Genomic DNA, 25,615 nt, shown 5'->3' with positions numbered 1-25,615 from the left:
CTCCAAAATTAACAGGTTTTGACTAGGAACCGTCCGATTTCTGTAGACCCGCACTAGCTTTCTTTTGGGACCATTTTCCACAAATAAATACAAGTTTTCTACTTATCTCTCTCTTCCCCTCCACCCAAACTATCTTAAACACACACATATTTTTTCAAGAGAGTTATCTATGTAATCAGTGATGACTTATTAGTTAATTACTTCTGAACACCATCCTAGTGCAGTTCAATTTCATTACCTCTGCAGAGTACACGATTACGTGTCACAAAACCTCAAAATACATGTGGAGCTTTAGGAAATATATTACAGCCCAGAATTCAAGTCCATCTAGAATGAATTGAGTTTCTCTGGGAAATAACTCAGATTGTAGTGAGAGAGATTTTCATGTTCTGTAATACTGTTATTGTGATCATTTAAATGAATAATTTAAAAGGTCATTTTCTTATTTTACTTAGAAATCAGCAGATGAGCAAACTATATATGAAAAGGAGAGAATAGCACATGCAAAACAAATTATAAAACCATTTATTCTCAGAAGAGTAAAAGAAGAGGTAACTCTTATCTGCATATTTTTATTATGATTGGTTTTTAAAAATCTGTTTTCTTCTGTATTTGAATGATCTGCTTCAACTGTTTTCCTTTCACAGGTTCTCAAGCAGCTACCCCCCAAGAAAGATCGAATTGAGTTGTGTGCAATGTCAGAGAAGCAGGAGCAACTCTATTTGGGTCTTTTCAACAGATTGAAAAAATCTATCAATAACATGGGTATAACCTGATTTTCACAATTTTATATGAAAAATAATTCTGTACTAGGGCTGCATTTTGTTTAGTCCTATGATAGTGGGATTTGCTCATTTTTTAAAATTAGTTGGAATTTGAAGAAATAGTTTTAAAACCTTTTGTTTGCATTGAGTTGTATTTCAACAAACAGCTATCAGCTTGTTGTTTTTAATGTGTTACAGAAAAAAACACAGAAATGTGCAATGTCATGATGCAGTTGAGAAAAATGGCCAATCATCCTTTATTACATCGCCAATATTACACAGCTGAAAAACTCAAGGAAATGTCTCAGCTTATGCTAAAGGTAAGGATTTTGTATTATGCTAAAACTAAGCTTTATTAACACCAATAAACATGAGATTCATTGTTAGTCTAAAAATCAGACCATTGAACCTAGTAAGCATATTAATTAACCACGTATTTAAGAAAAACATTTTTAACACAGAGTTCAAAATAATTTAGGGGACATAAGAGCCAAGAAGGACTGACAGTCTACATCAAGAGTCAGCCAACTATGGCCTTAGGACCAAATATGACAATAGCTATTTCTACAAATAAAGTTTTGTTCTAACACAGCCACACCCTTTTGTTTCTTTGTTTTCTGTGACTGCTTTCTCAGTATGAGGGCAGAGTGGAGTAGAGTTGCAAAACATTATTTTGCCTACAGAGCCTAAAATATTTACAGGAAAAATTTGCCAGCTCCTGGTCTGGACTTCCATAATACACTTCTTTTATTTATTTTTCACCAAAAATATTCATCAGATTGTATGTCCTGCATTATGAGGCATTTTTCTCCGTTTATTTTTTTCATTTTATTTCTTCTTTATTGTATTTTGTCTACAGTTTTAGCTGTTACTCTCTATTTTTGTCTCATTCTCCCTTAACCTACCCCTATTTCTCCTTGCAGATCATTGTGTTTAAAGCAACCATTTGCCTTTTTAAAATTTTTTATATTAGACTTACGGAAAATTTCAGACATGTAAAAGTAGAGAGAATTGTATAATGAAATCTTCTACGCATATGAAACCTTCACCCATTTTCTACAGTTATCATCTGGAATGACACAACTCTCTCTTGTTTCACCTCGAATCCTCTCCAGGATCATTTTGGACCAAATTCTAGACATTTCATCTGTAAATTTATCAGTGTGTTATCTCTAAAACAATAAGAACTTCCCCCCTTTATTGTATCTAAAAAAATGAATATCAGTTTCCTTTGGTAAATCTGTTGCACTAAAATGTTTTATGATTTAGATATTTTATCAGATGTAAACAATTTTATTAGGTTGTTCTAATCATATTATAAATTATCTTCATTTTGAAGTATATATTGTTTTGTTTTGTTTTGAGGAACCTACACATTGTGAGGCTAACCCTGACCTGATCTTTGAAGATATGGAAGTTATGACAGACTTTGAATTACATGTACTTTGTAAACAGTATCGACACATTAATAACTTCCAGTTAGACATGGACTTGATTTTAGATTCTGGAAAATTTCGAGTTTTAGGCTGCATCTTGTCTGAATTGAAACAGAAGGTACTAAAGAAGAATACTGCTCCTTATATGTTTCCCCAGTTAGTTCAACTTCTTTGAAACAGTTCTGGCATGATTTGACTTTCTTGAAGCTTTAGACTGTGTTCTACATTCTTCTAGAAACTGTTGTTTGAGCATTTTTTGGATATATTTGGGCATATGTTTTCCTGATTACTCTTCTTCCATCTAACAGAAGTTAGTAGAATATATCTATATTGATGTTTTTAAAAAATAATTTTAATTGTCATTATTTCATAGGTGACAATCTATATAGTTGCTTCAAAATTAATATTTTGAAGATATTGATACTATGTAAAATAAATTAATACTACAATTTATATGTGAAATAGATTTGTAAGATCACAATCTAAGTAGTACTTAGTAGCTATTCCCATTAATTAGTCTTAAAAATAAATTTTAGGTCAAAGTTTAGAAGATAATTTACTTATACGTAATCTAAAATAAGAAACTTTAGCTATGATTGTTATTATTAAAGAAGCAGGTTTTCATTAGATACTTATAATTTTATTTTTTATGTGTCTAATTAATATATGTATTTCCACAGGGTGATAGAGTTGTATTATTTAGCCAATTTACCATGATGCTGGATATTTTAGAGGTTCTCTTAAAACATCATCAGCATAGGTACCTCAGATTAGATGGAAAGACTCAGATTTCTGAAAGGTTGGTATACTTTAGTTTCAGAAAATCTCTCCACCTTACCCTCAAATAAGAGTAAATGTTAGAATTTTAAATGTCTAGGGCATTTGATGGAATTGTATTGCTTTGAGTCTTACGTTTGGTTACTTTAAATCATTCATTAACTTAAGATGAAGAAAATTTAATTTTTGGTCTGAATCGTATACAAATATATTTTGAAACAACTACTAGAATTATATATTTGTCAGTGTTTTCTCTTTAAAAATCATTTTAAGTCTAAAACACTTTATCTTTAAACCAAGGTTATCTTAAAATCTTGGGCTTTTCATATTTTAAGGGTAATTGAGTAAGTTTGAGTTTGTTTTTTTGTTTGTTTTCTTTTTTAATTCCCAGAGTTTAAAAAGATTGTCTTAGTTGAAATGCTTTTTCTAGTGTGTTTAAACTGCATCGTATCTTTGGTTTATTTTTTTTTATCAGCCAGAGTAAATTTTTTTTTTCCTGCATTAGAGTAAGAAAAGAAGTCTTGCTAAAAGAGAATACATCATTATAGTTTGATTTTGAGATTGATTTTGAGTTCATCGGGTATATTGTCTATGAGTCACAGCTGGCAGACTCTGAGAAGGTTAAAGATTGAATAGCTGTGTGCAGAATTTAGAAAAGCCAGAAGTCATTAAACAAAGGACAAAACAGTCCTTTAGCAATTAATCAAATCTGAATAGTTAGAGTTAGTAGGGAGATAAATGGTATAGAAAAGAAGTTGGTGAATTGGATAGGTCTTTTCAATAAAATAGCTACAGGAAAAATAACTAGAATGCCAAGAGCATGTATTTACATCTTCAAGTTTATTTTCCATGGGAAGTGATTGTTTTCAGTTTTAATTATATACCCTTTTGTGAGATTTAACCTAATACATTTGTCTTATAGGATTCATCTAATTGATGAGTTTAATACCGATATGGATATCTTTGTGTTTCTGCTGTCAACAAAAGCTGGTGGCCTAGGAATAAACCTGACTTCAGCAAATGTTGTTATACTTCACGATATTGACTGTAATCCTTACAATGACAAACAAGCAGAAGATAGATGCCATAGAGTAGGCCAGACTAAGTAAGTGTTTGCAGTTGAAATTTATTTGTAATCAAATGCTAGTCTAATTTGTATAGAACATTAGAATATGATCTGTCAGATGTCCTGCCTTAGTTTTTATATTTTCAGCAAAGCATGGCTTCCGCTGTATTTTATACCAACCAGTGTTGAATATGAACTCCACCATGTAATCTGTTCATATTCTAGTCATTAAAACAGGGACTTCCCTGGCAGTCCAGTGGTTAGGACTAGGTGCTTTCACTGCCGAGGGTTCAGGTTCAGCCCTGGTCAGGCAACTAGGATCCCACAAGCCATGTGGCGTGGCCAAAACAGTAAAAAATAAATAAAACCACCTCCCACCCCCAGTCCAAGTAGTTATGCAGCAAATGAAAACTAAGTATTACCAGTGGTCCAGCCCCTTTGAAAAAGATTAGTAATTACTAATTAGTAACTTGCTTGTTACACCATGTAAGAGCCAGATAGACTGGGTAATGTGCGTACGATTGCTACCTTGTTACCTCATAGGAAATAGATTATGTGAGCTGTAGATATTTTAGGTGAAGGTTAAATTAGACACTGGTCACAGGACATAAAGAGGTGAAAATACCTATAATTCAGCTCTGTTCTCACATGTAAACAGCAGACAATCAGTGTTTTCTTTGTGGAGTATTTTACTGTATTTCCAAAAGACATTGGTAAGTTCATTTATGAACCAAATATTTATCAGTACTTAAAGGTGGAACTAAAACCTCCCATGTAATCTTTATACTTTACTACACTTCCTTACTTTTTGTACTAAATTATTTCTTGGAACCTGATAAGCAAAGCATGTTCTTTTTAAAAATAGAATACCTTACCTCAACCCAGAGCTGTTTCTTGTAATACAGTTCTACCAGTAATTTTAAAGTACCGATATCTTTTTCTCATCTCTTGAATCAATAGGAAAGGATGTTTAAAAGTGACGTGCTCAGAAAATGTCAATCTCAAGTAGTTTGAATAAAAGAATTTAAATTTATGGATGTATTTGTTAAACAATTTTCAAATTATTCTTATTGCATTCTAAGGTGAGTTATATCGTTTATATATATTAAGTAATTGTATATTATGTAACCAATGGACATATCTTGTATTTTCCTTAGAGAAGTACTAGTTATAAAATTAATAGGCCAAGGGACAATCGAAGAATCCATGCTAAAAATTAATCAACAGAAATTGAAACTAGAACAAGATATGACCACAGTAGATGAAGGTAAGTTATTTGTCAGCATAAACTTTATTTATATGAAAAGGCATCAACTTAGCAGTAGCAAGGGGATAATAAAGATGGTTTGAGTCCTTAACTTGGCATGCAGTTTAGGGATAGCGTGGGAGAATACAAGCATACTTACTTCAAAAGTACTACAATAACTAAGATCATTTTGCCAGAACTGATACAAACACTTTGATTTTGAAAAATTCTGTCTCTGACATCAAAATATCCCAGAAATAAATTAAAATTGGGTCTATAGTTTTAGCTACAATTTTATGATTTACTTACTAAGTAATATTTATGAATCCAAAGATTTAAAGTACATGGCATAATATTGTTATTAACTCTCACATTTATATTAACTTCATTTTGACGAGCCAAATACTCATTTCACTAGAGTGCAATAAAATGCATTTATTCAAAAATTGAATAATTTCAGATTAAAGAGCAGTTGGGTACTACAAACATTTGTCAAATAAGAGAATCCTCTCCATTTCCTCCATCTTTTTGAGGAGAATAATTTTTAAGGTTTTAAAAGTTTAAATTATATATGTGTATATATATATATATAAAATACATTCACATAGTTCAAAATTCCTAAGATATTAAAGGGCAAACAAAAGCCTCCTTATCACCCAGCTTCCCCAGAAAGATGACACATTAGGGTTTGCTTTTTTTTAATTGTATGACTAGTTGTTTCTGCGTCTTGCTTTTTTTATTTGCTGTTAAGTTTGGATTTCATGGGCTATTTTCAAATCTATGGACGAGCTTGGAGGCAAGCATGTCAGTGAATTCCCTGAGAGTTTATGCAGTAGTTTTTGTTCCTAATCATGTTTTTTACTGAAAGGAGAAGAGTAGATAAAAGTAGTCTCAAGTTTAGACTGTAACTGGGGTCTCTGTGGTGACACAGAGAGAGAGAGAGAGAGAGAGAGAGAGACCTGGATAAGTGTCTAGATACTGGGGTCTTGTTCAATTGAAAAAACAATTTTTTTAAGACAATGATTGTATCTTTGGACTGAAAATAAGTGTAGATGAAATGATTTCTGTTTGGTTGGATTTGGGAGTTTTGTCTTTATTTTCACTATTCAGATTGTTACATAAAAAAAAATTTTTTTTGTATATTTTCTTTTATTCTCTTTTACACCTTGCATTGAATTTTTTGGTAAATGTTTTTATTTAGTGAACCTGAGGAGTAAGTACTATGTGCTGTATGAATAGGATATGATCCAAACTATATCTGCATATCTCTGTCAAATCAAAAACAGAAGCTGTAGACTCCTGTGCTGGCAATGTGAACACAAGCACAGAGGAAGTTGCCCTAACATATGTAGGAATACGGGAATATTTTTAACAGGGAGTGACACTGAATCAAACTGGGCCTTGAAAGATTATTAAGAATTTCACCAAAAGTAGAGAAAATTGGAGAGAAGAAATACATTTCATAAAATATTTTTATCAGAATTTTAACACCAGTTTCTGACCTGCAGGTGACGAAGGGAGTATGCCAGCAGATATAGCCACATTACTAAAAACATCAATGGGCCTGTGAAATAAGAATTGTTAATTCCTAACTGATGATGAAATATCAACTTGGTGCACTCAAGGACATTTACATTATGATGACCATGGGGTTTATGAACATTTATAACTTTTTATAATTTCCATATTACATTTCTCATAGTATGGACAACTTTTTTGCCACTAACTGAATTCTCCAGATGCTCACATGTGAAATTTCAAAAAAAAGCCACAGATACGTAGTCTTGAAGATGTTAAATAATCATTTTACAAAACAGTTTTCTGAATGGGGATTAGTTGGTGATTGTTTGTAACAAATACGCTAATGCTTTAGAAATGTCAGTATTTTTGTAATTATTTCTACCTCCAAATATATATATATATTGTCTTTCACTGGATAATATGTGTAGATTTTTACATGTGCCTTATTTGACAATGCTTATGTCTTGTTTTTGCTCGTCTCATTTGAAGTTCTTTTTTATTATGTTAAAGAATGCAGCTGTATAGATTATATAGCTTTCATTTTATTGCTATTTGAGACAGATGTTCACCACTGTCAACAAGAACTCAACATGAATCTAAAGGTGGCATTCCATATACTAACACCCCCAGGTCCTCCCAAGTACTTCTGTTAAAACAGATTTGTTTGGCTAGGCACTAAGTTGTTTTCCAGTGAATAGTAACTAAAGAAGCCCTTATCTTGCTCCATGGATTAATTCCTTCTGTTCATTTCCCAACTGCACTAATTGTGCTATTACTCTGCCTATTCTTGTGCATGTTTTCATTGATTTCCCTCTCCTGGCTTTTGCTTCTCTTGAAACTGTTGCCCAGTCATTTCTGCTCCAGTTCTCTTTACTCTCTAAATAGTAGTTTATTCCTGCCACATCTCCGCACATCAGCAAAATATTGGTGACATTTTTCTAGCCTGGCAGAACAGATTAACAGGCTATTTCACTTCAAAGCAGACTGAATGTGACTTCATTTCAAGGCAGCATTAGGTACTGCATGGAAATAGGTCATTAACTTTAAATTCTTATCAAAATATAACTTAGCAGTTTGCAGAATTTCCAGTATGGGACCTCCTAAAGAGAGCCATTGTTCAATTCCAAATCAGTGTGGGTGACAAAGTGAAGTTTAGAAGAGGTAAAGTTGTCTACTTGATATTTAACTCTTTATTAAGTCTTTCTTTAAATTTTTGCCTGTCAGTCTATATTGCTGTTTTATTATACATCAGTTTCTTTGTATAACTTGTGAGTTTCATGTGTTTTGTTTTATTATGTAAATATTATTATAAATAAACTTATTTATAAATCAAAGATTTGTTAATTTTTGGAGATTATACTTTCAAGACCTCCTGACTTCCTAAGTTTTTAAGGTGATATAATCCTCGACTTAGAAGGCTAATGAAGCTCTTACATTGATTCTTCAGATACTGTAGACTCTGAAAGCTGATGAGTCAGTAGACTTAGCCAATCTTGCAAGTGTATTGAATATACTCAACACATTTTAGTGTAATGGGCTGAAGGGACCTGCAAATAGTATTAATACCTCCTTCTGCATCACAGTACCGAAATCGCTTAGTGAAATGTTGAGAATATTCTAAAAATCGCATAATGGATTTCTCATAACTTTCCTGTACTAATGTATCTTCAGTGATAGGCTGTTTCTTTTGTTGTTGTTGTTAAATCCATATTTTTATTTTAATGAATGTAGTTGGGTTCTCCCTGTAATGCCATATTATGTTTTTGGCATAATAAAAATATTTGTGATCATAAGTTGTATTTTCGCACCCTTAGTAGTTTCTAAACTTTCATCCCTTTACCCTTAAAAATGCATAATATGGAAGGACTTCCCCGGTGGTTCAGTGGTTAAGAATCCACCTGCCAATGCAGGGGACACGGGTTCGAGCCCTGGTCCAGGAAGATCATACATACCGCGGAGCAACTAAGCCCGTGCACCACAACTACTGAGCCTGCGTGCCACAACTGCTGAAGCCCATGCACTCTAGGGCCCACGTGCTACAGCTACTGAAGCCCAGGTGCCTAGAGCCCGTGCTCCACAACAGGAGAAGCCATGGCAATGAGAAGCCCACACACCACAATGAAGAGTAGCCCCAGCTCAGCACAACTAGAGAAAGCCCACGCACAGCAACAAAGACCCAAAAAGAAAAAACCATAATATTGAGCACAAAAGAGATGCTATTGTGTGCTTAATATTGTCTCTTTCTCAGTAAACTGGTACTTATTACTTTGGGTGTATTCTCATTAGTCCCTTTATTGGACTGATGTCAGTAAATATCATAATCCATTGTCAGTAAAGAGCCTATGAAGCCACAGTTGTTGGAGTAGTATCTTGGCCGACTGAAGCAACTTATGTTTTTGTTGATACAGGTCACACACAGATAGAAGACGTATGTGTTTTCATAACTGTATTTCTCACCCCATAGACTTGTAACTTTATACCAATAGATAATCTATGTTGAAACATTAATATTGCTCCTAGTTATTGGTGTTATTGTATAGTGATTAGATAGGAGCATCAGGAGACTTGGTTTCCATTTGTGTGACCTTAAGCAAGACACTTAAATGGTCCATAAAATTAAGGAATTGATTGTTTTAACTTCCCAAAAGGTATGGTTATTTTTCTGATTATAATATGCAGTTCCATTTCTACTCTGATTAATTCATGTTCTCTCACACTTGCTTACTTGCTCAGTGAGGAGATGTTTAATTTAGATATAGGATGGGGTAATGGAATGTGTTGTCCTTTCAGTGAACAAAAGATGACCTAAAGGTTATGATGATGCTATGATTGAAATATTTCCTTATAAAACATGCTGTGGTTGCATTTTCTGTTGGGATTATGATAATTATATGTAAACAAGTGGGGCTGATTATCTTAGCGTTTTCATAATTTAGATAAACATTGTATCTATCAGTTTTACTAAATTCTGTTTTCAGTAAAGTTTGTCAGAATGTAATTATGTGGAGGAAAATGAACGTGCATAAGAGGGAAGAAAAGTTTCTACCTTCATTAGAGTATTATTTGAATTTCTTCTGTGAAAGGTAAGTTTTTTCTTTAGACTGCCTTGATGACATGATTCAGCGCTTTGCAAATGAGAGTCGTTTATAACCTATTGTCATTTCTTAACAGCCACTGACAACGGTAAGAAGATGTAATCCAAAGAAGCAAGGTACTTGGGAAATACACTTTGTTTTTCTGTGTAATCCTTAATAATGTGTACAGTATTTAACTTCCTTTTCCTGAATTTCATAGAGCATTGTTGGGAGGAAAGAAGCACCTTCAACAAGGTCACACTTAGATGGACTTGACTTTTCTTTCTTCCTCCCCACAACCTCTCCCCCCTTTTTGCTTCTCAACTACATTCTCCTTCCTCTGCCCTGCAGTTCACGGATAAGGCCATCTATTTTGTTTATATGTTTCCTGATACAACATGACATACTAAGATTAGACTATTCAATATTAATAATATTAACAGGTAAATTGAACTAAAATGTGATGTTCCAATATAGTTATGGTTTAAAATAGGTTGGGATAATCTAAATATATAGTTATTTGGAAGATTTCTATATAAATGGCTTGTTTATATGGGCAGTTCTTGCACAGTAGTGTGGGACTGTAGAAATTATTCAAGTTGAAAGTGTGTAATCACTGGGGAAAATGATTCTTCCATGACCTTTAAGAATTTTGTCAGCACATTATAAATGTATAAGTGAACAAAATAGTAAAACTAATATTCAGTACACTGTAAAATATTAGAAACATTAAGGAAGTTTTATTTTTGTAAAAAAATTTATCAGAGTAGTTTGAACAGTACCTTCCTATAAAACTTGCAAGCACACATTTTTTTTTTTTTTTTTTTTTTGTCTCTTGGTAAACAGTCATAATCCTAAATTTGGATCAGCTTCCAACATTTTATTGCTCTTTCAATGTCATGAAATATCCCTATTCTTTTTTCTTTCTAAATAGACTTTATTTTTTCGAGGGGTTTTAGGTTCATAGCAAATTCAGCAGGAAGTACAAAGAGGTCCCATGTACCCCTGCTCCCACACAGACACACCTTCCCCACTATCAGCATCCTGCACCAGAATGGGACTTCGTTACAATCAGTGAAAATGCATTGACACGTCATAATCACCCAAAGTCCATAGATTACAGTAGGCTCCACTCTCGGTGGTGTACATTCTATGGGTTTGACAAATGAATCCATTATAGTATCATACAGAATAGTTTTACTGCCCTCAAAATCCATTTACGTTTCCTCCATATCTTTTCATGGCTTGATAGATCATTTCTTTTTAGCACTGAATAATGGTCTCTTGTTTGCATGTACCCCAACTTACGTATCCACTAACCTACTAAAGGATATTTTGGTTGCTTCTAGTTGTTGATACAGCTGCCACAAACATTCATGTGCTGGTTTTCATGTGGACCTGTTTTCAACTCCTTTGGGCAGATACCAAAGAGTGTGATTACTGGATCATATGGTAAGAGCATTTTAGTTTTGTAAGAAACTGCCAAACTCTCTTCCAAGGTGTATGTGCTGTTTCGCATGCCTATCAGCAATGAAGAAAAGTTCCTGGGGCCCCACCAGAATGGGACATTTGGGTGGTGTCAGTATTTTGAATTTTTGCCATTCTCATAGGTAATGGTATCTCCTTGTTCCTATTTGCAATTCCATAGTGACATATGATGTTGAACATCTTTTCATATGCTTATTTGCCATCTGTATATCTTTGATGAGGTGTCTGTCCAGGTATTTTATCCATTTTGTAATCAGGTTTATTTTATTGTTGACTTTTAAGAGTTCTTTGTGTATTTTGGATAAAGTCCTTTTGCAAATGCTTTCTTCCTGTCTGTGGCTTGTCTTCTCTTTTTTTTTTTTTTTTTTTGTATTGAAGTATAGTTGATGTACAATATCATATATGTTACAGGTGTACAGTATAGTGATTCACAATTTTTAGTTTTTTTATTCATTTTTACTGGGCTATAGTTGATTTACATTGTCTTCTCATTCTTTTGATCTCAATTCTTATAACGTGAGGGGTTTTTTGCTAGTCTCACCTCCTCTGGGATATCTTCATCTCCTTTGTCACAACCAGTTTCCTCATTTATGTCAATAAGTTTGCCTTCACCAAGTTCTTCTGGCTGCATATCTAGAGCCTCTTGAACTGCAACAGCATCAACATTCTCGCAGCCAGCTCTTTCCATTTATGTTCAATTTGAATTTCCACCATTTTCACTTTTCATTTCTTTATTGCACTTTAATCTTTGTTGGTGAGTTCCCTTTTTCAATTATCCATTTTTGTAAAATGTCAAGTGCATTTATCACTAAGAAACAACACTTTGCTTTCTGTGCACGCATGACAGATGCGCAGTGATCAATCACTAACAGATTTTGAAAGAAGTGGCATGATTGCTCATATATCTATCTGTTATTTACATAGTGATTTGTGGACTGAAGAGCTAGCAGCAAAGTTTATACTTTATGCAGTTACTCAGTTAATATGGCGTGGAAACTGAAGTCCAAAGCTTTTCAGGGTTTTTTTTGGAAAATGTGTTATGTAACTAAACCATTGTGACTGAAATTCATGCATGTCAGAACTAGTGCAAAGCGAAGCCTGCCTGTATTTGAAACTATTTTTCTTCAGTTATAAATAAGGTGAAGCTACTCTGAATAAAAAGGATACTGGAAACAAAACCCTTTTCTCCCCCAGCCCCTTTTTTCCTTTTTTTTTGATAAGCAGAATATGGCAGAAGTGAAAGTCTTGATGGAGCTGGGGAGGGGAGTGTGCAGGTTATGCAGCACGCTGATGTAGCTTCGTATCTGATGAGAGTGATGCTGTGAAGAATAATGAAGTTTGGAGGCAGCAGGCATCACCTAGAGTTTGGTTTGGGGCCTTCTCATTATCCAGTTGGCTATGGCAGGAATGCTTTGGACTTTCTTACGTAATGTCACCAGCCTGGGATGGTTGTCCAACAAATCAGGTTTAAAGACCAAAAGTGTGGTACTGCAAATTTCCCAGTAGAAATCTGCCCAAGTTACCTAGTTTAAAGGAAACAAATTTTCATTAGAACATAAAAGGCCTAACTTCTTAATCTAAAAATTGTTTCTTTTTAATTCAAAATAATGTTATTACAAGAGCAGAATGCGTGTATTATAGAAAATTATAGATAATACCATACTCAAAACACACAGAGGTTACTCACATTAACACCTCTGTATATGGTATTTTTTTATGCATGTGTGTGTGTTTTTACTAAAATGAGATCTTACAGTACATGCTCTTTTGTAACTTGATTCAATCTCCATCTCCCTGTGACAATACATTTTCATCTCATTTAACACACCATCATTACTTTTCCATCTGTTCCAAAAATGTCCTTTATAGGATAAAGCAGGATCCATTCCAGGACCATGCATTTCATCTGGTTATGTCCTTTAACTCTCAATTCAGAACAGTACCCTTTTTTTCCCCATGTCACTGAATTATTGAAGATTCCACACTAGTCCTGCAGAATGTCCTGTCTTCAGGATTTTTATGATTATTTCATCGGTTCCTTTATATTGCAGAGTAAAAAGGAAGAGAGTGCAAGTTATCTTTAGAGAGTTCATAGTTTCAAGTTACATATTTTTGGCTAGCATACATTATATTGAATCACATCAGAAGACATATGTCTGACCATTAGTGTAACCCTAAGATTGGCCACTGGACAGTATTAGGATGATGGCAGCATAGGCCTACTCTTGTATACCTGTTTTTTTTAATTTGTACACTTGTTTCGTGCTTTTATGACTAGATACTAATCTGGATGACATTACTTTTGTCTCCATATAAATCAGTCAAAGAATGAAGTTTAAATATGGATTATTCTTAGTTTTCCTTTTATTTGGAATTTAATAATGCTGATTTCTAGTGTTTTATGAACTTGCTTACTAAACACCTGTCAACTAGGAGAGTCTACTGGTTAGAGGATTCAGAGTTCAGGCAACAAATATTTATGGAGTACCTACTACGTGCCCTGTATAGGTCTGACTCCTGGGATTGACTAGAGAGCAAGATGTGATGCAAACCCCTTCTCTGGTGCAGCTTTTACTTCAGAAGCAGGAAGACAAACGTCAAGTGTGGTACGGGGGATCGGCCAAGATGGCAGAGTAGAAAGGCCCTGAGCTCACCTCCTCTTACAGGCACACCAAAGTCACAAGTGTCTGCAGAACAACCATAGATGAAGTAGACCAGAATCTACCAGAAAAGATCTTCTACAGCTAAAGACATAAAGAAGGAACCACACGAGATGGGTAGGTGGAGCTGACTCACAATATAATCCAGTCCCTTACCCCCAAGTGGGCAATCCACAAACAAGAATACTTATACTGCAGAGGTTCTCCTATAGGAGTGAGAGTTCTAAGCCCCATGTCAGGCCCCCCAGCCCAGGGGTCCTGCACCAGGAAGACAAACCCCCAGAGCATTTGGCTTTGAAGACCAGAAGGACTTAATTTTGGGAGTTCCAAAGAACTAGGGGAAATAGAAACTTCACACTTAAAGGGTGCCCATAAAATCTCACACCAGGACCCAGGGCAAAAGCAGCAATTTAATAGGGGCCTGACCTACTTGCTGGTCTTGGAGAGTCAAGGAGGCAGCTGCAGCTCAAACTAGAGACATAGAAACTGGCAGCAGCCATATTTGGCAGCTTTCTACCATGTAGGCACCATTGTAGGATCCTCCCTCCAGCTCATGAGTGCCAAGACCTGGCCCCATCCAACAGCCTGTAGGCAACAGTGCTGGGGAGCCTCAGACCAAAGAACTAACTGGGGGGGTGGGGGAGGACACAGCCCCACCCATCAACAGACAGGCTACCTAAAGACTTTCTGAGCCCAGAGCCACTCGAGACATGCCTCTAGACCTGGCCCTTCCCACTAGAGGGCCAAGACCCAGCTCCAGCCACCAATAGGCAGGTGCTGGCCTTGCGCTCAGGAAGCCTGCATTAGCCTCTAGACCAAACTCATCCAACCAGTGGGCAGACACCAGATGCAAGAAAACCACAATTCCACAGTTTCTGGACCCAGCCTGCCCACAGCAGGCCAGACCCTGCCCTGGGACCAGCTGGGCCCTGGCTCTGCCCACTAGCAGGCCAACACAAGCTGTGGGACACCCCAGACCCAACTGTATCAAGAACAGCCTCCCCCACCTCCACAGCAATCTGACACCAGCTCTAGGATCCCTGGGCCCTGCAGCAAGATTCCCACATTCCAGGACCAGTTGTGACTGCCAATAGTCCAGCACTAACCCCTGGACCTAACTTCACCCACCAGTGGACAGGAACAGCCACAGAGTCTTCTGGATCCCGGCTCCATCCACCAGTGAGCCAGCACTAGCCCCAGGACCTCCTGGGGTTCTGAAATCAGCCCTCTTGTGACCAGGCCCCACTAACCAGCAGCCTCCATACAAGGCAAGGCCTGGCAACCAATAAGACTAGGGACAAACCAAGCCTACCAGACCACCCACATAGTCAGCCTGCTGGCCACAACAGAAAGCCCCTCACAGCCCTCCTGGGGAAACCCTAGAGCATATAGCTTGGGTGACAAAAGTGGAGTGCCCTGCTGGAACGCATAGGACGTCTCCTACAGAAGGCCACTTCTCCAAGTTTGGGAAATGTAACCTACCAGATACATAAAAATACAAATAGCAACCTAGACAAAATAAGGCAGCAGAGGAACATGCTCCAGACAAAGGAACAAGATAAAACCCTAGAAGAACTAAATGAATGGAGATAAGCAATCTACCCAAGAAAGAGTTCAGAGTAATGATCATAAAGAAGATCAATGAACTCAGAAGGAGAATTGATGCACAGAGAAGTTAGAAGTTTTTAACAAAGAGTTTGAATATAAAGAACAACCAAACAGAGATGAAGAATACAGTAAATAAAATGAACACACTAGAAGGAATAAACAGTAGACTAAATGATAACAGAGGAATGGATCAATGAGGTGGAAGACTGAGTAGTGGAAATCACTGATGCTGAACAGAAAAAAGAATGAAGAAAAATGAGGACAGTTTAAGAGACCTCTGGGAAAACATCAAGTACACTAATATTCACATTATAGGGGTCCCAGAAGGAAAAGATAGAGAAAAGGGGGCTGAGAACATATTTGAAAACATAGTAGCTGAAAAATTCCCTAATCTGGGAAAGGAAACAGTTACCAAGTCCAGAAAGCACAGAGAGTACCATACAGGATGTGTGTTCTCAAAGAGGAACACACGAAGAGACGTTGTATTTAAAATTACAAAAAGTAAGGATAAAGAAAATATTAAAAGCAGCAAAGAGAAAGTGAAGAGTAACATACAAGGAAACACCCATAAGGCTGTCAGATGATTTTTCAGCAGAAACTCTGCAGGCCAGAAGGGAGGGGCACATTATATATAAATCCCCTATATATATATATATATAGTGATAAAAGGGGAAAACCTATAACCAAGAATATTCTCCCTAGCAAGCTCTCATTCCGATTTGATGGAGAGATCAAAAGCTTTACAGACAAGCAAAAGCTAAAAGAGTTTAGCCCCTCAAACGAGCTTTACAACAAATTTTAGTAAATTCTCTAGGCAAAAAAGATAAGGACACAACTAGAAACAGGAAAATTACAAAATGAAAAAGCTCACTGGTTTCAAACATACAATGAATGTAGGAAATCATCCACACACAAAGCTAGTAGGAATGTTAAAAGACAAACGTGGGGACTTCCCTGGGATTCCAGTGGTTAAGACTCTGCCTTCCAATGCAGGAGGTGCAGGTTTGATCCCTGGTAGGGGAACTAAGATCCCACATGCTGTGGGGTGTGGCCAAAAAAAAAACTTAAAAAAAAAAAAGACAAAAGTAGTAAAATCATCAATGTCCACAAAAAGCAGTTGAGGGATACACAGAACACCTAGATGCAAAATATGATATCAAAAACAGTAATCATGAGGGAAGGAGAGTACAATTGCAGTGTTGTTAAAATGCATTTGAAATTAAGAGATCACAGCTTAAAACAATCATAAATATATACAGAGAGAGACTGCTATATAAAAACCTCATGGTAATCACAAACAAAAAATCTATAATAGAAAAGAAAAATGGAATCCAAACATAACACTAAAGATGGTAATCAAATCACAAGAGAAAAGAAAAAGGGAAGAAAGACCTACCAAAACAATTGATAAAATGGCAATGGGAACATACATATCAGTAATTACCTTAAATGTAAATAGACTAAATACTCCAACCAAAAGATACAGAGTTGCTGAATGGATCCAAAAACAAGACTCATATATATGCTGCCTGCAAGAGACTCACTTCAGATCTAAAGACACACAGACTGAAAGTGTGGGGATGGCAAAAGATATTCCATGCAAATGGAAATCAAAAGAAAGCCAGAGTAGCAATAGTTATATCAGACTTTAAAATAAAGACTTACGGGCTTTCCTGGTGGCGCAGTGGTTGAGAGTCCGCCTGCCAATGCAGGGGACACAGGTTCATGCCCTGGTCCAGGAAGATCCCACATGCCGCGGAGCGCCTGGACCCGTGAGCCATGGCTGCTGAGCCTGCGCGTCCGGAGCCTGTGCTCCACAACGGGAGAGGCCACAGCGATGAGAGGCCCGCGTACAGCAAAAAATAAAAAAAATAAAGACTGTTACAAGAGACAAAGGACAGTACGTATTGATCAAGGGATCAAGCCAATAAGAAGATATAACAATTGTAACTATATATGCACCATGCACCCAACATAGAAGCACCTAAATACATAAGGCAAATATTAACAGACATAAAAGGAGAAATTGATATTTATAGAGCATTCCATTCAAAAGCAGCAGAATACACATTTTTTTCAAGTGCATATGAAACATTCTCCAGGATAGAACACATGCTAGACCACAAAACAAGCCTTGGTAAGTTTAAGAAAATTGAAATCATATCAAGCATCTTTCTGACCACAATGCTATGAGGCTAGAAATCAACTAGAAGAAAAAAAATGCAAAAAAACACAAACGTGGAGGCTAAACGATATGCTACTAAACAACTAATGGATCACTGAGGAAATCAAAAAATACCTAGAGATATATGAAAACAAAAGCACGACAATCCAAAACCTATGGGATGCAGAAAAAGCAGTTCTAAGAAGATTATAGTGATACAAGCTTACCTCAGAAAACAAGAAAAATCTCAACCTAAATTTGAACCTAAAAGAGATAGAGAAAAGAACAAACAAAACCCAAAGTTAGTAGAAGGAAAAAAATCAGATAAAGATCAGAGCAGAGATAAATGAAATAGAGACCAAAAAAATTAGAAAAGATCAATGAAACTAAGCCAGTTCTTTGAAAGATAAAACTGATAAAACTTTAGCCAGATTTATCAACAAAAAAAGGAAGAGGGCCCAAATCAATAAAATCAGAAATGAAAAAGAAGCTACAGCCAACATCACAGATATACAAAGGATTATAAGAGACCATTACAAACAACTATATGCAAATAAAATGGACAACCTAGAAGAAATGGACAAATTCTTACAAAGGTACAATCTCCCAAGACTAAACCAGGAAGAAGTAGAAAATATGAACAGACCAATTACCAGTACTGATATATGATATTTGTTTTTCTCTTTCTGACTTACTTCACTCTGTATGACAGATATACACATATATGTGGAATCTAGAAAAATGGTATAGATGACCTTAATTGCCAAGCAGAAATAGAGACACAAAGAACAAATCTATGGATACCAAGGGGGAAAGGAGTGGGGTGGGAGGAATTGGAAGATTAGGATTGACACATATATGCTATTGATACTATGTATAAAATAGACTACTGATGGGAACATAATGTATAGCACAGGGAACTCTACTTAATAAACTGAAGTGTCCTAAATGGAGGGGATATATGTATATGTATGGCTGATTCATTTTGCTGTGCAGTAGAAGCTAACACAACATTGTAAAGCAACTATGCTCCAATAAAAATTAATTTAAAATTTTACCAGTACTGAAACTGAATCAGTAATTTAAAAACTCCTAAGAAACAAAAGTCCAGGACCAGATGGCTTCACAGATGAATTCTACCAAAAATTTAGAGAAGAGTTAAAATCTATCCTTCTCAAACTATTCCAAAAATTTCTTGAGGAAGGAACACTTCTGAACTCATTCTATGATGCCAACATCATCCCTATACCAAAACCAGACAAATATACTACAAAAAGAGAAAATTACAGGCTAATATCACTGATGAACATAGATGCAAAAATCCTCAACAAAATACTAGCAAAATACCAGAGATGCAAGGATTTTTCAGTATCCACAAATCAATCATCAGTGTGATACACCACATTAACAAATTGAAGAATAAAAACCATATAATCATTTCAATAGATGTAGAAAAAGTTTTTGACAAAACTCGACATCCATTTATGATAAAAACTCTCCAGAAAGTGGGCATAGAGGGAACCTACCTCAACATAATAAAGGCCACATATGACAAACCCACAGCTAACATCATACTCAATGGGGAAAACCTGAAAGCATTTCTTCTAAGATCAGGAGTAAGACAAGGATGCCCACTCTTGCCACTTTTATTCAACATAGTTTAGGAAGTCCTAGTCACAGCAATGAGATAAGTAAAAGAAATTAAAAGGAATACAAATTGGAAAGGAAGAAGTAAAGCTGTCACTGTTTGCAGATGACATGACACTCTACATAGAAATTCCTAAAGTCTCCACCAGAAAATACTAAAGCTCATCAATCAATTTGGTAAAGTTGCAGGATACAAAATTATTATACAGAAATCTGTTGCATTTATATACACTGAGTTATCAGAAAGAGAAATTAGGGAAACAGTCCCCTTTACCATCACATCAAAAAGAATAAAATACCTAGGAATAAACATACCTAAGGAGGTAAAAGACCTGTACTTGGAAAACTGTAAGACACTGATGAAAGAAATTGAAGATGACAGAAACAGATGGAAAGATATACTATATTCTTGGATGGAAGAATTAATATTGTTACAATGACCATATTACCCAAGGCAATCTACAGATTCAATAAAACCTCTATCAAAATACCAAGGCATTTTTCACAGAATTAGAACAATAATTTTTAAATTTGTATGGAAACACAAAAGACCCTGGATAGCTAAAACTATCTTGAGAAAGAAGAACAGAGCTGGAGGAATCACATGCTCTGGCTTTAGACTATAGTGCAAAGCTGCAGTAATCAAAACAGTATGGTACTGGCACAAAAACAGACACATTGATCAATGGAACAGAATAGAGAGCCCATAAACAAACCCACGCACTTATGGCCAATTAATCTATAACAAAGGAGGCAAGAATATACAATAGAGAAAAGACAGTCACTTCAACAAGTGGGTCTGGGAAAACTGGACAGCTACATGTAAAAGAATGAAATTAAAATATTCTTTAACACCATGTACAAAAATAAATTCAAAATGTATTAAAGACATAAATGTAAGACCAGAAACCATAAGACTCCTAGAGGAAAACATAGAATAATACAGTTAGACATAAATCATAGCAATATCTTTTGGATCTGTCTCCTAAAGCAGAGGAAATAAAAGCAAAGTTAAAATATGGGACCTAATTAAAAGCTTTTTGCACAGCAAAGGAAACTATTGACAAAATGAAAAGAACCTACTGAATGGGAGAAAATATTTGCAAATGACATGACTGATAAGGGGTTAATATCCAATGTATATAAACAGTTCATACAATTTAATAACAAAAAGACAATTAAAAAATGGGCAGAAGAACTGAATAGACATTTTTCCAAAGAGGACATGGAGATGGCCAACAGGCACATGAAAACATGCCCAACATCGCTAAGTATCAGGGAAATGCAAATCAAGACCACAATGAGATTATCACCTCACACCTGTCAAAATGGCTATCATCAAAAAGAACACAAATAACAAATGTTGGCGAGGATGTGGAGAAAAAGAAAAAGGGAACCCTCCTACACTGTTGGTGGGAATGTAAATTGGAGCAATCACTGTGGAAAACAGTAGGGAGGTTTGTCAAAAAACTAAAAATAGAACTACCATATGACCCAGCAATTCCCCTCCTGGGTACATATCTGGAAAAGATGAAAGCTCATCTGAAAAGATACATTCACCCCAATGTTCATACCAGCATTATTTGCAATTGCCAAGATAGGGAAGCAACCTAAGCAACCTATCCATCAACTGATGAATGGATAAAGAAGATGTGGTATACATATAAATGGAATACTACTTGGCCATAAAAAATGAAATTTTGCCATTTGCAGCAACATGGATGGACTTGGAGTATATTATGCTAAGTGAAATAAGTCTGACTGAGAAAGACAAATACTGTATGATATCACTTATATGCAGAATCTAAAAAATAGCACAGACTAGTGAATATAACAAAAAAGAAGCACACTCACAGATATAGAGAACAAACTAGTGGTTATCAGTGGGAAGAGGGAAGGGGGAGGGGCAATATAGGAGTAGGTGATTAAGAGAGAAAAAGTATTATGTATAAAATAAGCTATAATGATATATTGTACACCATGGGGAATATAACGAATAATTTATAATAACTATAAATGGAGTATAATCTTTAAAATTTTGAATCACTATATTGTACACCAGTGACATACAATATTGTACATCAACTATACTTCAATTAAAAACAAAAAAAAATCATAAAGTGATAAAGGTGATATAGACAAAGTAGAGTGATGAGAGGGATTCTCAAGGGATCAGGGAGAGAAGTCCTTTAAGAGGTGACATTTAAGCTAAGGCTTGAATGATGAAAAAAAGATCCAGACATGCAGTGATTTGGGGATTAAACATTTCAGGCAGAAGGAGGAGCAAGTGTAAAGGCTCTTAGGTGGGAGTATGACTTGTGTCCGAGGAAAAAACAAAACACCAGAGTGTTTGGGACACTTTGAGGAAGGGAGAGAGCACTAAGAGATGGGGTTAGGAGATAGGTTGCAAAGGAATTTTAATAAAAAGCAGAAGGAAAAGATATTTTACATTCTTAGAAATTGTTCAGTCAATAAGGGCAGAGAAAGGAACATAAAAGATACGGCAAGTTTGCTTCTCTGTCTCCTCAGGACTCAGCAGACAGTGATTAAAATAAGTCACAAGAGCATGTCAAAAAGCAGTATCTCGTCTCCTAGAATGGAGTCTCCTTGAAAGCAGGGACCCCAGCTTACCACAGCTTCTAAATCAGATTTAGATTTGATTTTTCTCTTGGCAAGACTACTTCATAGGTGGCAGTGCACTCCTCTGTCAGTAGGCCCGTAATGTCTGGTTCTCTCCTTTTTTGTGATATTAACAATTGTTGATAGTCAATGCTTAGATCCATTGATTCATCATGGGTTGGAAAATGGTGATGATTTATTTTAAACTCTCCTTGTTTGTTTATTTGTTTATTTATTTATTTATTTATTCATTGGCTACGCTGGGTCTCCGTGTGGCACTTGGGCTTTCTCCAGTTGCGGCGAGCAGGAGCTACTCTAGGTTGTGGTACACAGGCTTTAGTAGTTGCAGCACGCGGGCTCAGTAGTTGCAGCACGAGGGCCCCAGAGCACGTGGGCTCAGTAGTTGCGGTGCACAGGCTCCAGTAGTTGTGGCGCACTGCATGGGCTTAGTTGCTCTGCGACATGTGGGATTTTCCCAGATCAGGGATCAGACCTGTATCCCCTGCATTGGCAGGCAGATTCTTAACCACTGGACCACCAGGGAAGTCCTCTTTCCTTACTTATTAACTAGAATACCTTTATGTAGGCAGACTTTGTCCATCCATTTTTTTTTATCTTGAGGTATAATTGGCATAGGAATGGCACGATAAATGCTTTATTCAAACCCCTCAACTTTTTTGTTTTTAACAGTTTTCGGAATACAGACAGTCTCTGGCTTATGATGGTTCAGCTTACAATTTTTTGACTTTACCATGGTGCAAAAGTGACACATGTTCAGTAGAAACTGCACTTTGAATTTTGAAGTTTGATCTTTTCCCAGGTTAGTGATATGCTGTATGGTACTCTCTCATGATGCTGGGCAGTGGCAGTGAACCACATAATCAGGAGGGTAAACGACTAATACACTTACAATCATTCTGTACCCATACAACCATTCTGTCTTTTACTTTCACTACAACATTCAATAAATTACGTGAGATATTCAACACTTTATTATAAAGGCTTTGTGTTAGATTATTTTGCCCAAAACTGTTGGCTAATGTAAGTGTTCTGAGCAAATTTAAGGTGGGCTAGGCTAAGCTATGATACTTAGTAGGTTGGGTGTATTTTTTGACTTACGATATTTTCAATTTACGATGGATTTATTGGGACATAATCCCATCATAAGTCAATGAAAATTTGTAATAATTTGGCTCCATAACATCTTCTAAAAGTCACCAATGAAGCTTTGTTTGGTTTTGAGGTGTGTGTGTGTGTGTGTATTTGGTGATGGTGGTTGTCATAAACTCATGGATTCATTCATTTTGATTTGTTTCAATCCATTGCAGTTAATATTCTTATTGTGGCTTGAATTTTCTCGTCTTTGGCCAGTGAGAGCTTCTACAAGTTGACTGCTAAGTCATTCTGACACAACTCTGGTGTTGTGTGTGGGGGGCGGGGGTTGTGATAATTTATTTGGTTCTATTATGTCAAAGTATTCCCGGCTCATATTTTACGTTTCCTGTCCCAAACTGAGAATGAGCTATTTCTCCAAGAAGTTCTGGTTACTTTTAGTATTTAGAGACCAGAATCTGGGTCCAAGGGGTGGCCAGAACAACTAGACTGGTAATTTTTTCGAGAAAAAGAGACACAAAATGCTTGTTGTCTTTACCTTAAGAAAAAGTACATCGTGAACTGAAACTGGTGTACAATAATTATTTTTTTGTCCCGAGAAAATATCTATAATGAGATGTATAGTCAAATCACTGTGTTTTTAAAAATGACAATGTTTCTTAAGATAGTGTTTCACTAATAGAGTCCACAGGTACTTCTCCACATACCCTGTGCACCAGTTTGACACAAGTTCATTTGTTTCACTTTGCTTTAGTTTGTCAGTGATAGCTTTTTAAAATGTTTTTGTTGTTGTTATATAATTATATAAAATATTTTAGTTCATGTTTCCAAAGTTAACTCCACTGAAAAAGTTTTATTCAGAGAAGTTTAGCTTTTGTCCCTGCTCTCTAACCTACTCCCTCCCTATGAGTAACACTTTTTTCAATACATTTTTATAAAGTTTTTGGTTTATCCATATATGTATATGCTTGTATTTTTTTAAGATGTAAAACATACTCACAGAGTTACCAATAAACCACTCTTTTTCCCCTAAGTATGTGTCTAAATCTTGCAGAAGATGAGATGCATCACATGTGAGTAGCTCCTTAAACATCTGATCCTAAGAGAGGGAGAAAAAAGATTCCTTTAAGCATAATAAGAAGAAAAACAAATGAGTTGAAGAGGAAGTAGATTTTTCCATCTTCTTTCTCCCACATGAGTTCAAAAAGGAAGTAGCTACCTGTTATTGGTGGTTGTTGCTTGCTTGTTTGTTTTTTTAAATGAATGGCATGGAGATTCAGGTCTGATTTTCTATAGATCTTATTCTTCCCTTTATTACTCATGGATTAAAAAATAAATATTGTCATCAGTTCTTATTGTTTCTTTGTATATAATGACTTAATATTTCATCAGTAAAATCTTTTCATGGTTTTTTATCTTAATTTTTGTTAATGAAAATTATTCCATTATGTTTTTACATTTCTAAAATTCCCTACCTTTTTTAGGCTCACTCCCTTTAAAGTGAAATAATTTAACTAAAGGTAAAGAAATTAATTTATTTTGTAAATAAAATTTATTTTGTAAGACTATTATTAATAAAATATTATTATTTTGTAAGATTCCTCCAGTTTAGCAGTCTTTCATCTCACAGTTACACTTAACGGGAAGTAATCCATAATAAATAGTAATGTTCTTGGGCAGATTTCCTCTGTTTGGCTTGACATTGTACCTTAGGGTGAGATTTCTCTGCCTTGACTATCATCTGTAAAATGAATCCAAGGTGCCCCCTTTTGATATAATATGTAAGATATTATTACAAACCAAATAATATCCTTGGGAAAAAATAACAGATATATCCATTTAAAAAAATTATCTTTGTGTTTTTACTTGAATCTTTGAAGACCAAATAATTTATTCATGGCCTCTTTCTTGGTAAGAGGTATTTATTTGTTTATATACAAAAATCAGGCTGGTTTGTATTGTGGATATGAAATGTAAGCCAAACTCAAAATATTATAAAATATACATATATCATTAATATTCACAAATGAATGAATATTATAAAATCTGTAATAAAATCAGCCTCTATTAAGATAAGTCAAATAGTGGATAAATCTCACCAATTTACTGATTTACTTCCTGTTACTATTATGACTTAGCTGGGTAATATAGATTATTATAACATAATGCCTTATATTTGTAGGGCCCAGTTTGCAAAAGCATCATTACAGATTTACGTCGGTTTGCCACATTTCAGGTACTGAAGGTTGGGAAGTTTGTCATTATTTTGACTTTACATGCTTTCCACGGTTCTACACCACCTTTGTACATAAGGTTCTCTCTCTATGGTTAATATATTCATAGTTCTAAATAAAATAGTGTGAATCCTTCAGCCCCTTCCACAGAATCTGTGAGCTAAGAGGCAATGGGCCCAGAAACACGTGACATTTCCC

At 35.6% G+C, this 25,615-nt stretch overlaps 2 protein-coding genes across 6 annotated transcripts in view; one reads left to right on the top strand and one right to left on the bottom strand.

Annotated features, from left to right (window-relative positions):
• Positions 1-8,144, top strand: part of SMARCAD1 (SWI/SNF-related, matrix-associated actin-dependent regulator of chromatin, subfamily a, containing DEAD/H box 1) — a 69,847-nt gene extending 61,703 nt beyond the window's left edge. For 4 of the 5 annotated variants that reach the window (XM_067736945.1, XM_067736943.1, XM_067736944.1 and 1 more), the window contains 8 exons: positions 456-551; positions 648-765; positions 963-1,084; positions 2,130-2,318; positions 2,881-2,999; positions 3,900-4,082; positions 5,201-5,310; positions 6,798-8,144. In XM_067736945.1, the coding sequence (XP_067593046.1) occupies positions 456-551; positions 648-765; positions 963-1,084; positions 2,130-2,318; positions 2,881-2,999; positions 3,900-4,082; positions 5,201-5,310; positions 6,798-6,859 (999 nt within the window). In that variant the 3' untranslated portion in view covers positions 6,860-8,144. Of the gene's footprint in view, positions 1-455; positions 552-647; positions 766-962; positions 1,085-2,129; positions 2,319-2,880; positions 3,000-3,899; positions 4,083-5,003; positions 5,164-5,200; positions 5,311-6,797 lie in introns of those variants that run through there. The other variant, XM_067736946.1, reaches the window with a different exon arrangement.
• A 4,463-nt stretch (positions 8,145-12,607) lies between these two features.
• HPGDS (hematopoietic prostaglandin D synthase) overlaps positions 12,608-25,615 on the bottom strand; it is a 28,691-nt gene continuing 15,683 nt past the window's right edge. Inside the window, exons 4-5 of the mRNA XM_067736948.1 lie at positions 24,184-24,282; positions 12,608-12,895 (exon numbers count right to left, since the gene is read on the bottom strand). Coding sequence (XP_067593049.1) covers positions 12,731-12,895; positions 24,184-24,282 — 264 coding nt within the window. The 3' untranslated portion in view covers positions 12,608-12,730. The remainder of the gene's footprint in view (positions 12,896-24,183; positions 24,283-25,615) is intronic.

The sequence above is a fragment of the Pseudorca crassidens genome, chromosome 4 (assembly GCF_039906515.1).
Source record: "Pseudorca crassidens isolate mPseCra1 chromosome 4, mPseCra1.hap1, whole genome shotgun sequence".
Lineage (NCBI taxonomy): Eukaryota > Metazoa > Chordata > Mammalia > Artiodactyla > Delphinidae > Pseudorca > Pseudorca crassidens.
The sequence above is the reverse complement of the archived record's forward strand: the minus strand, read 5'-3'. Positions and strand labels throughout refer to the sequence as shown.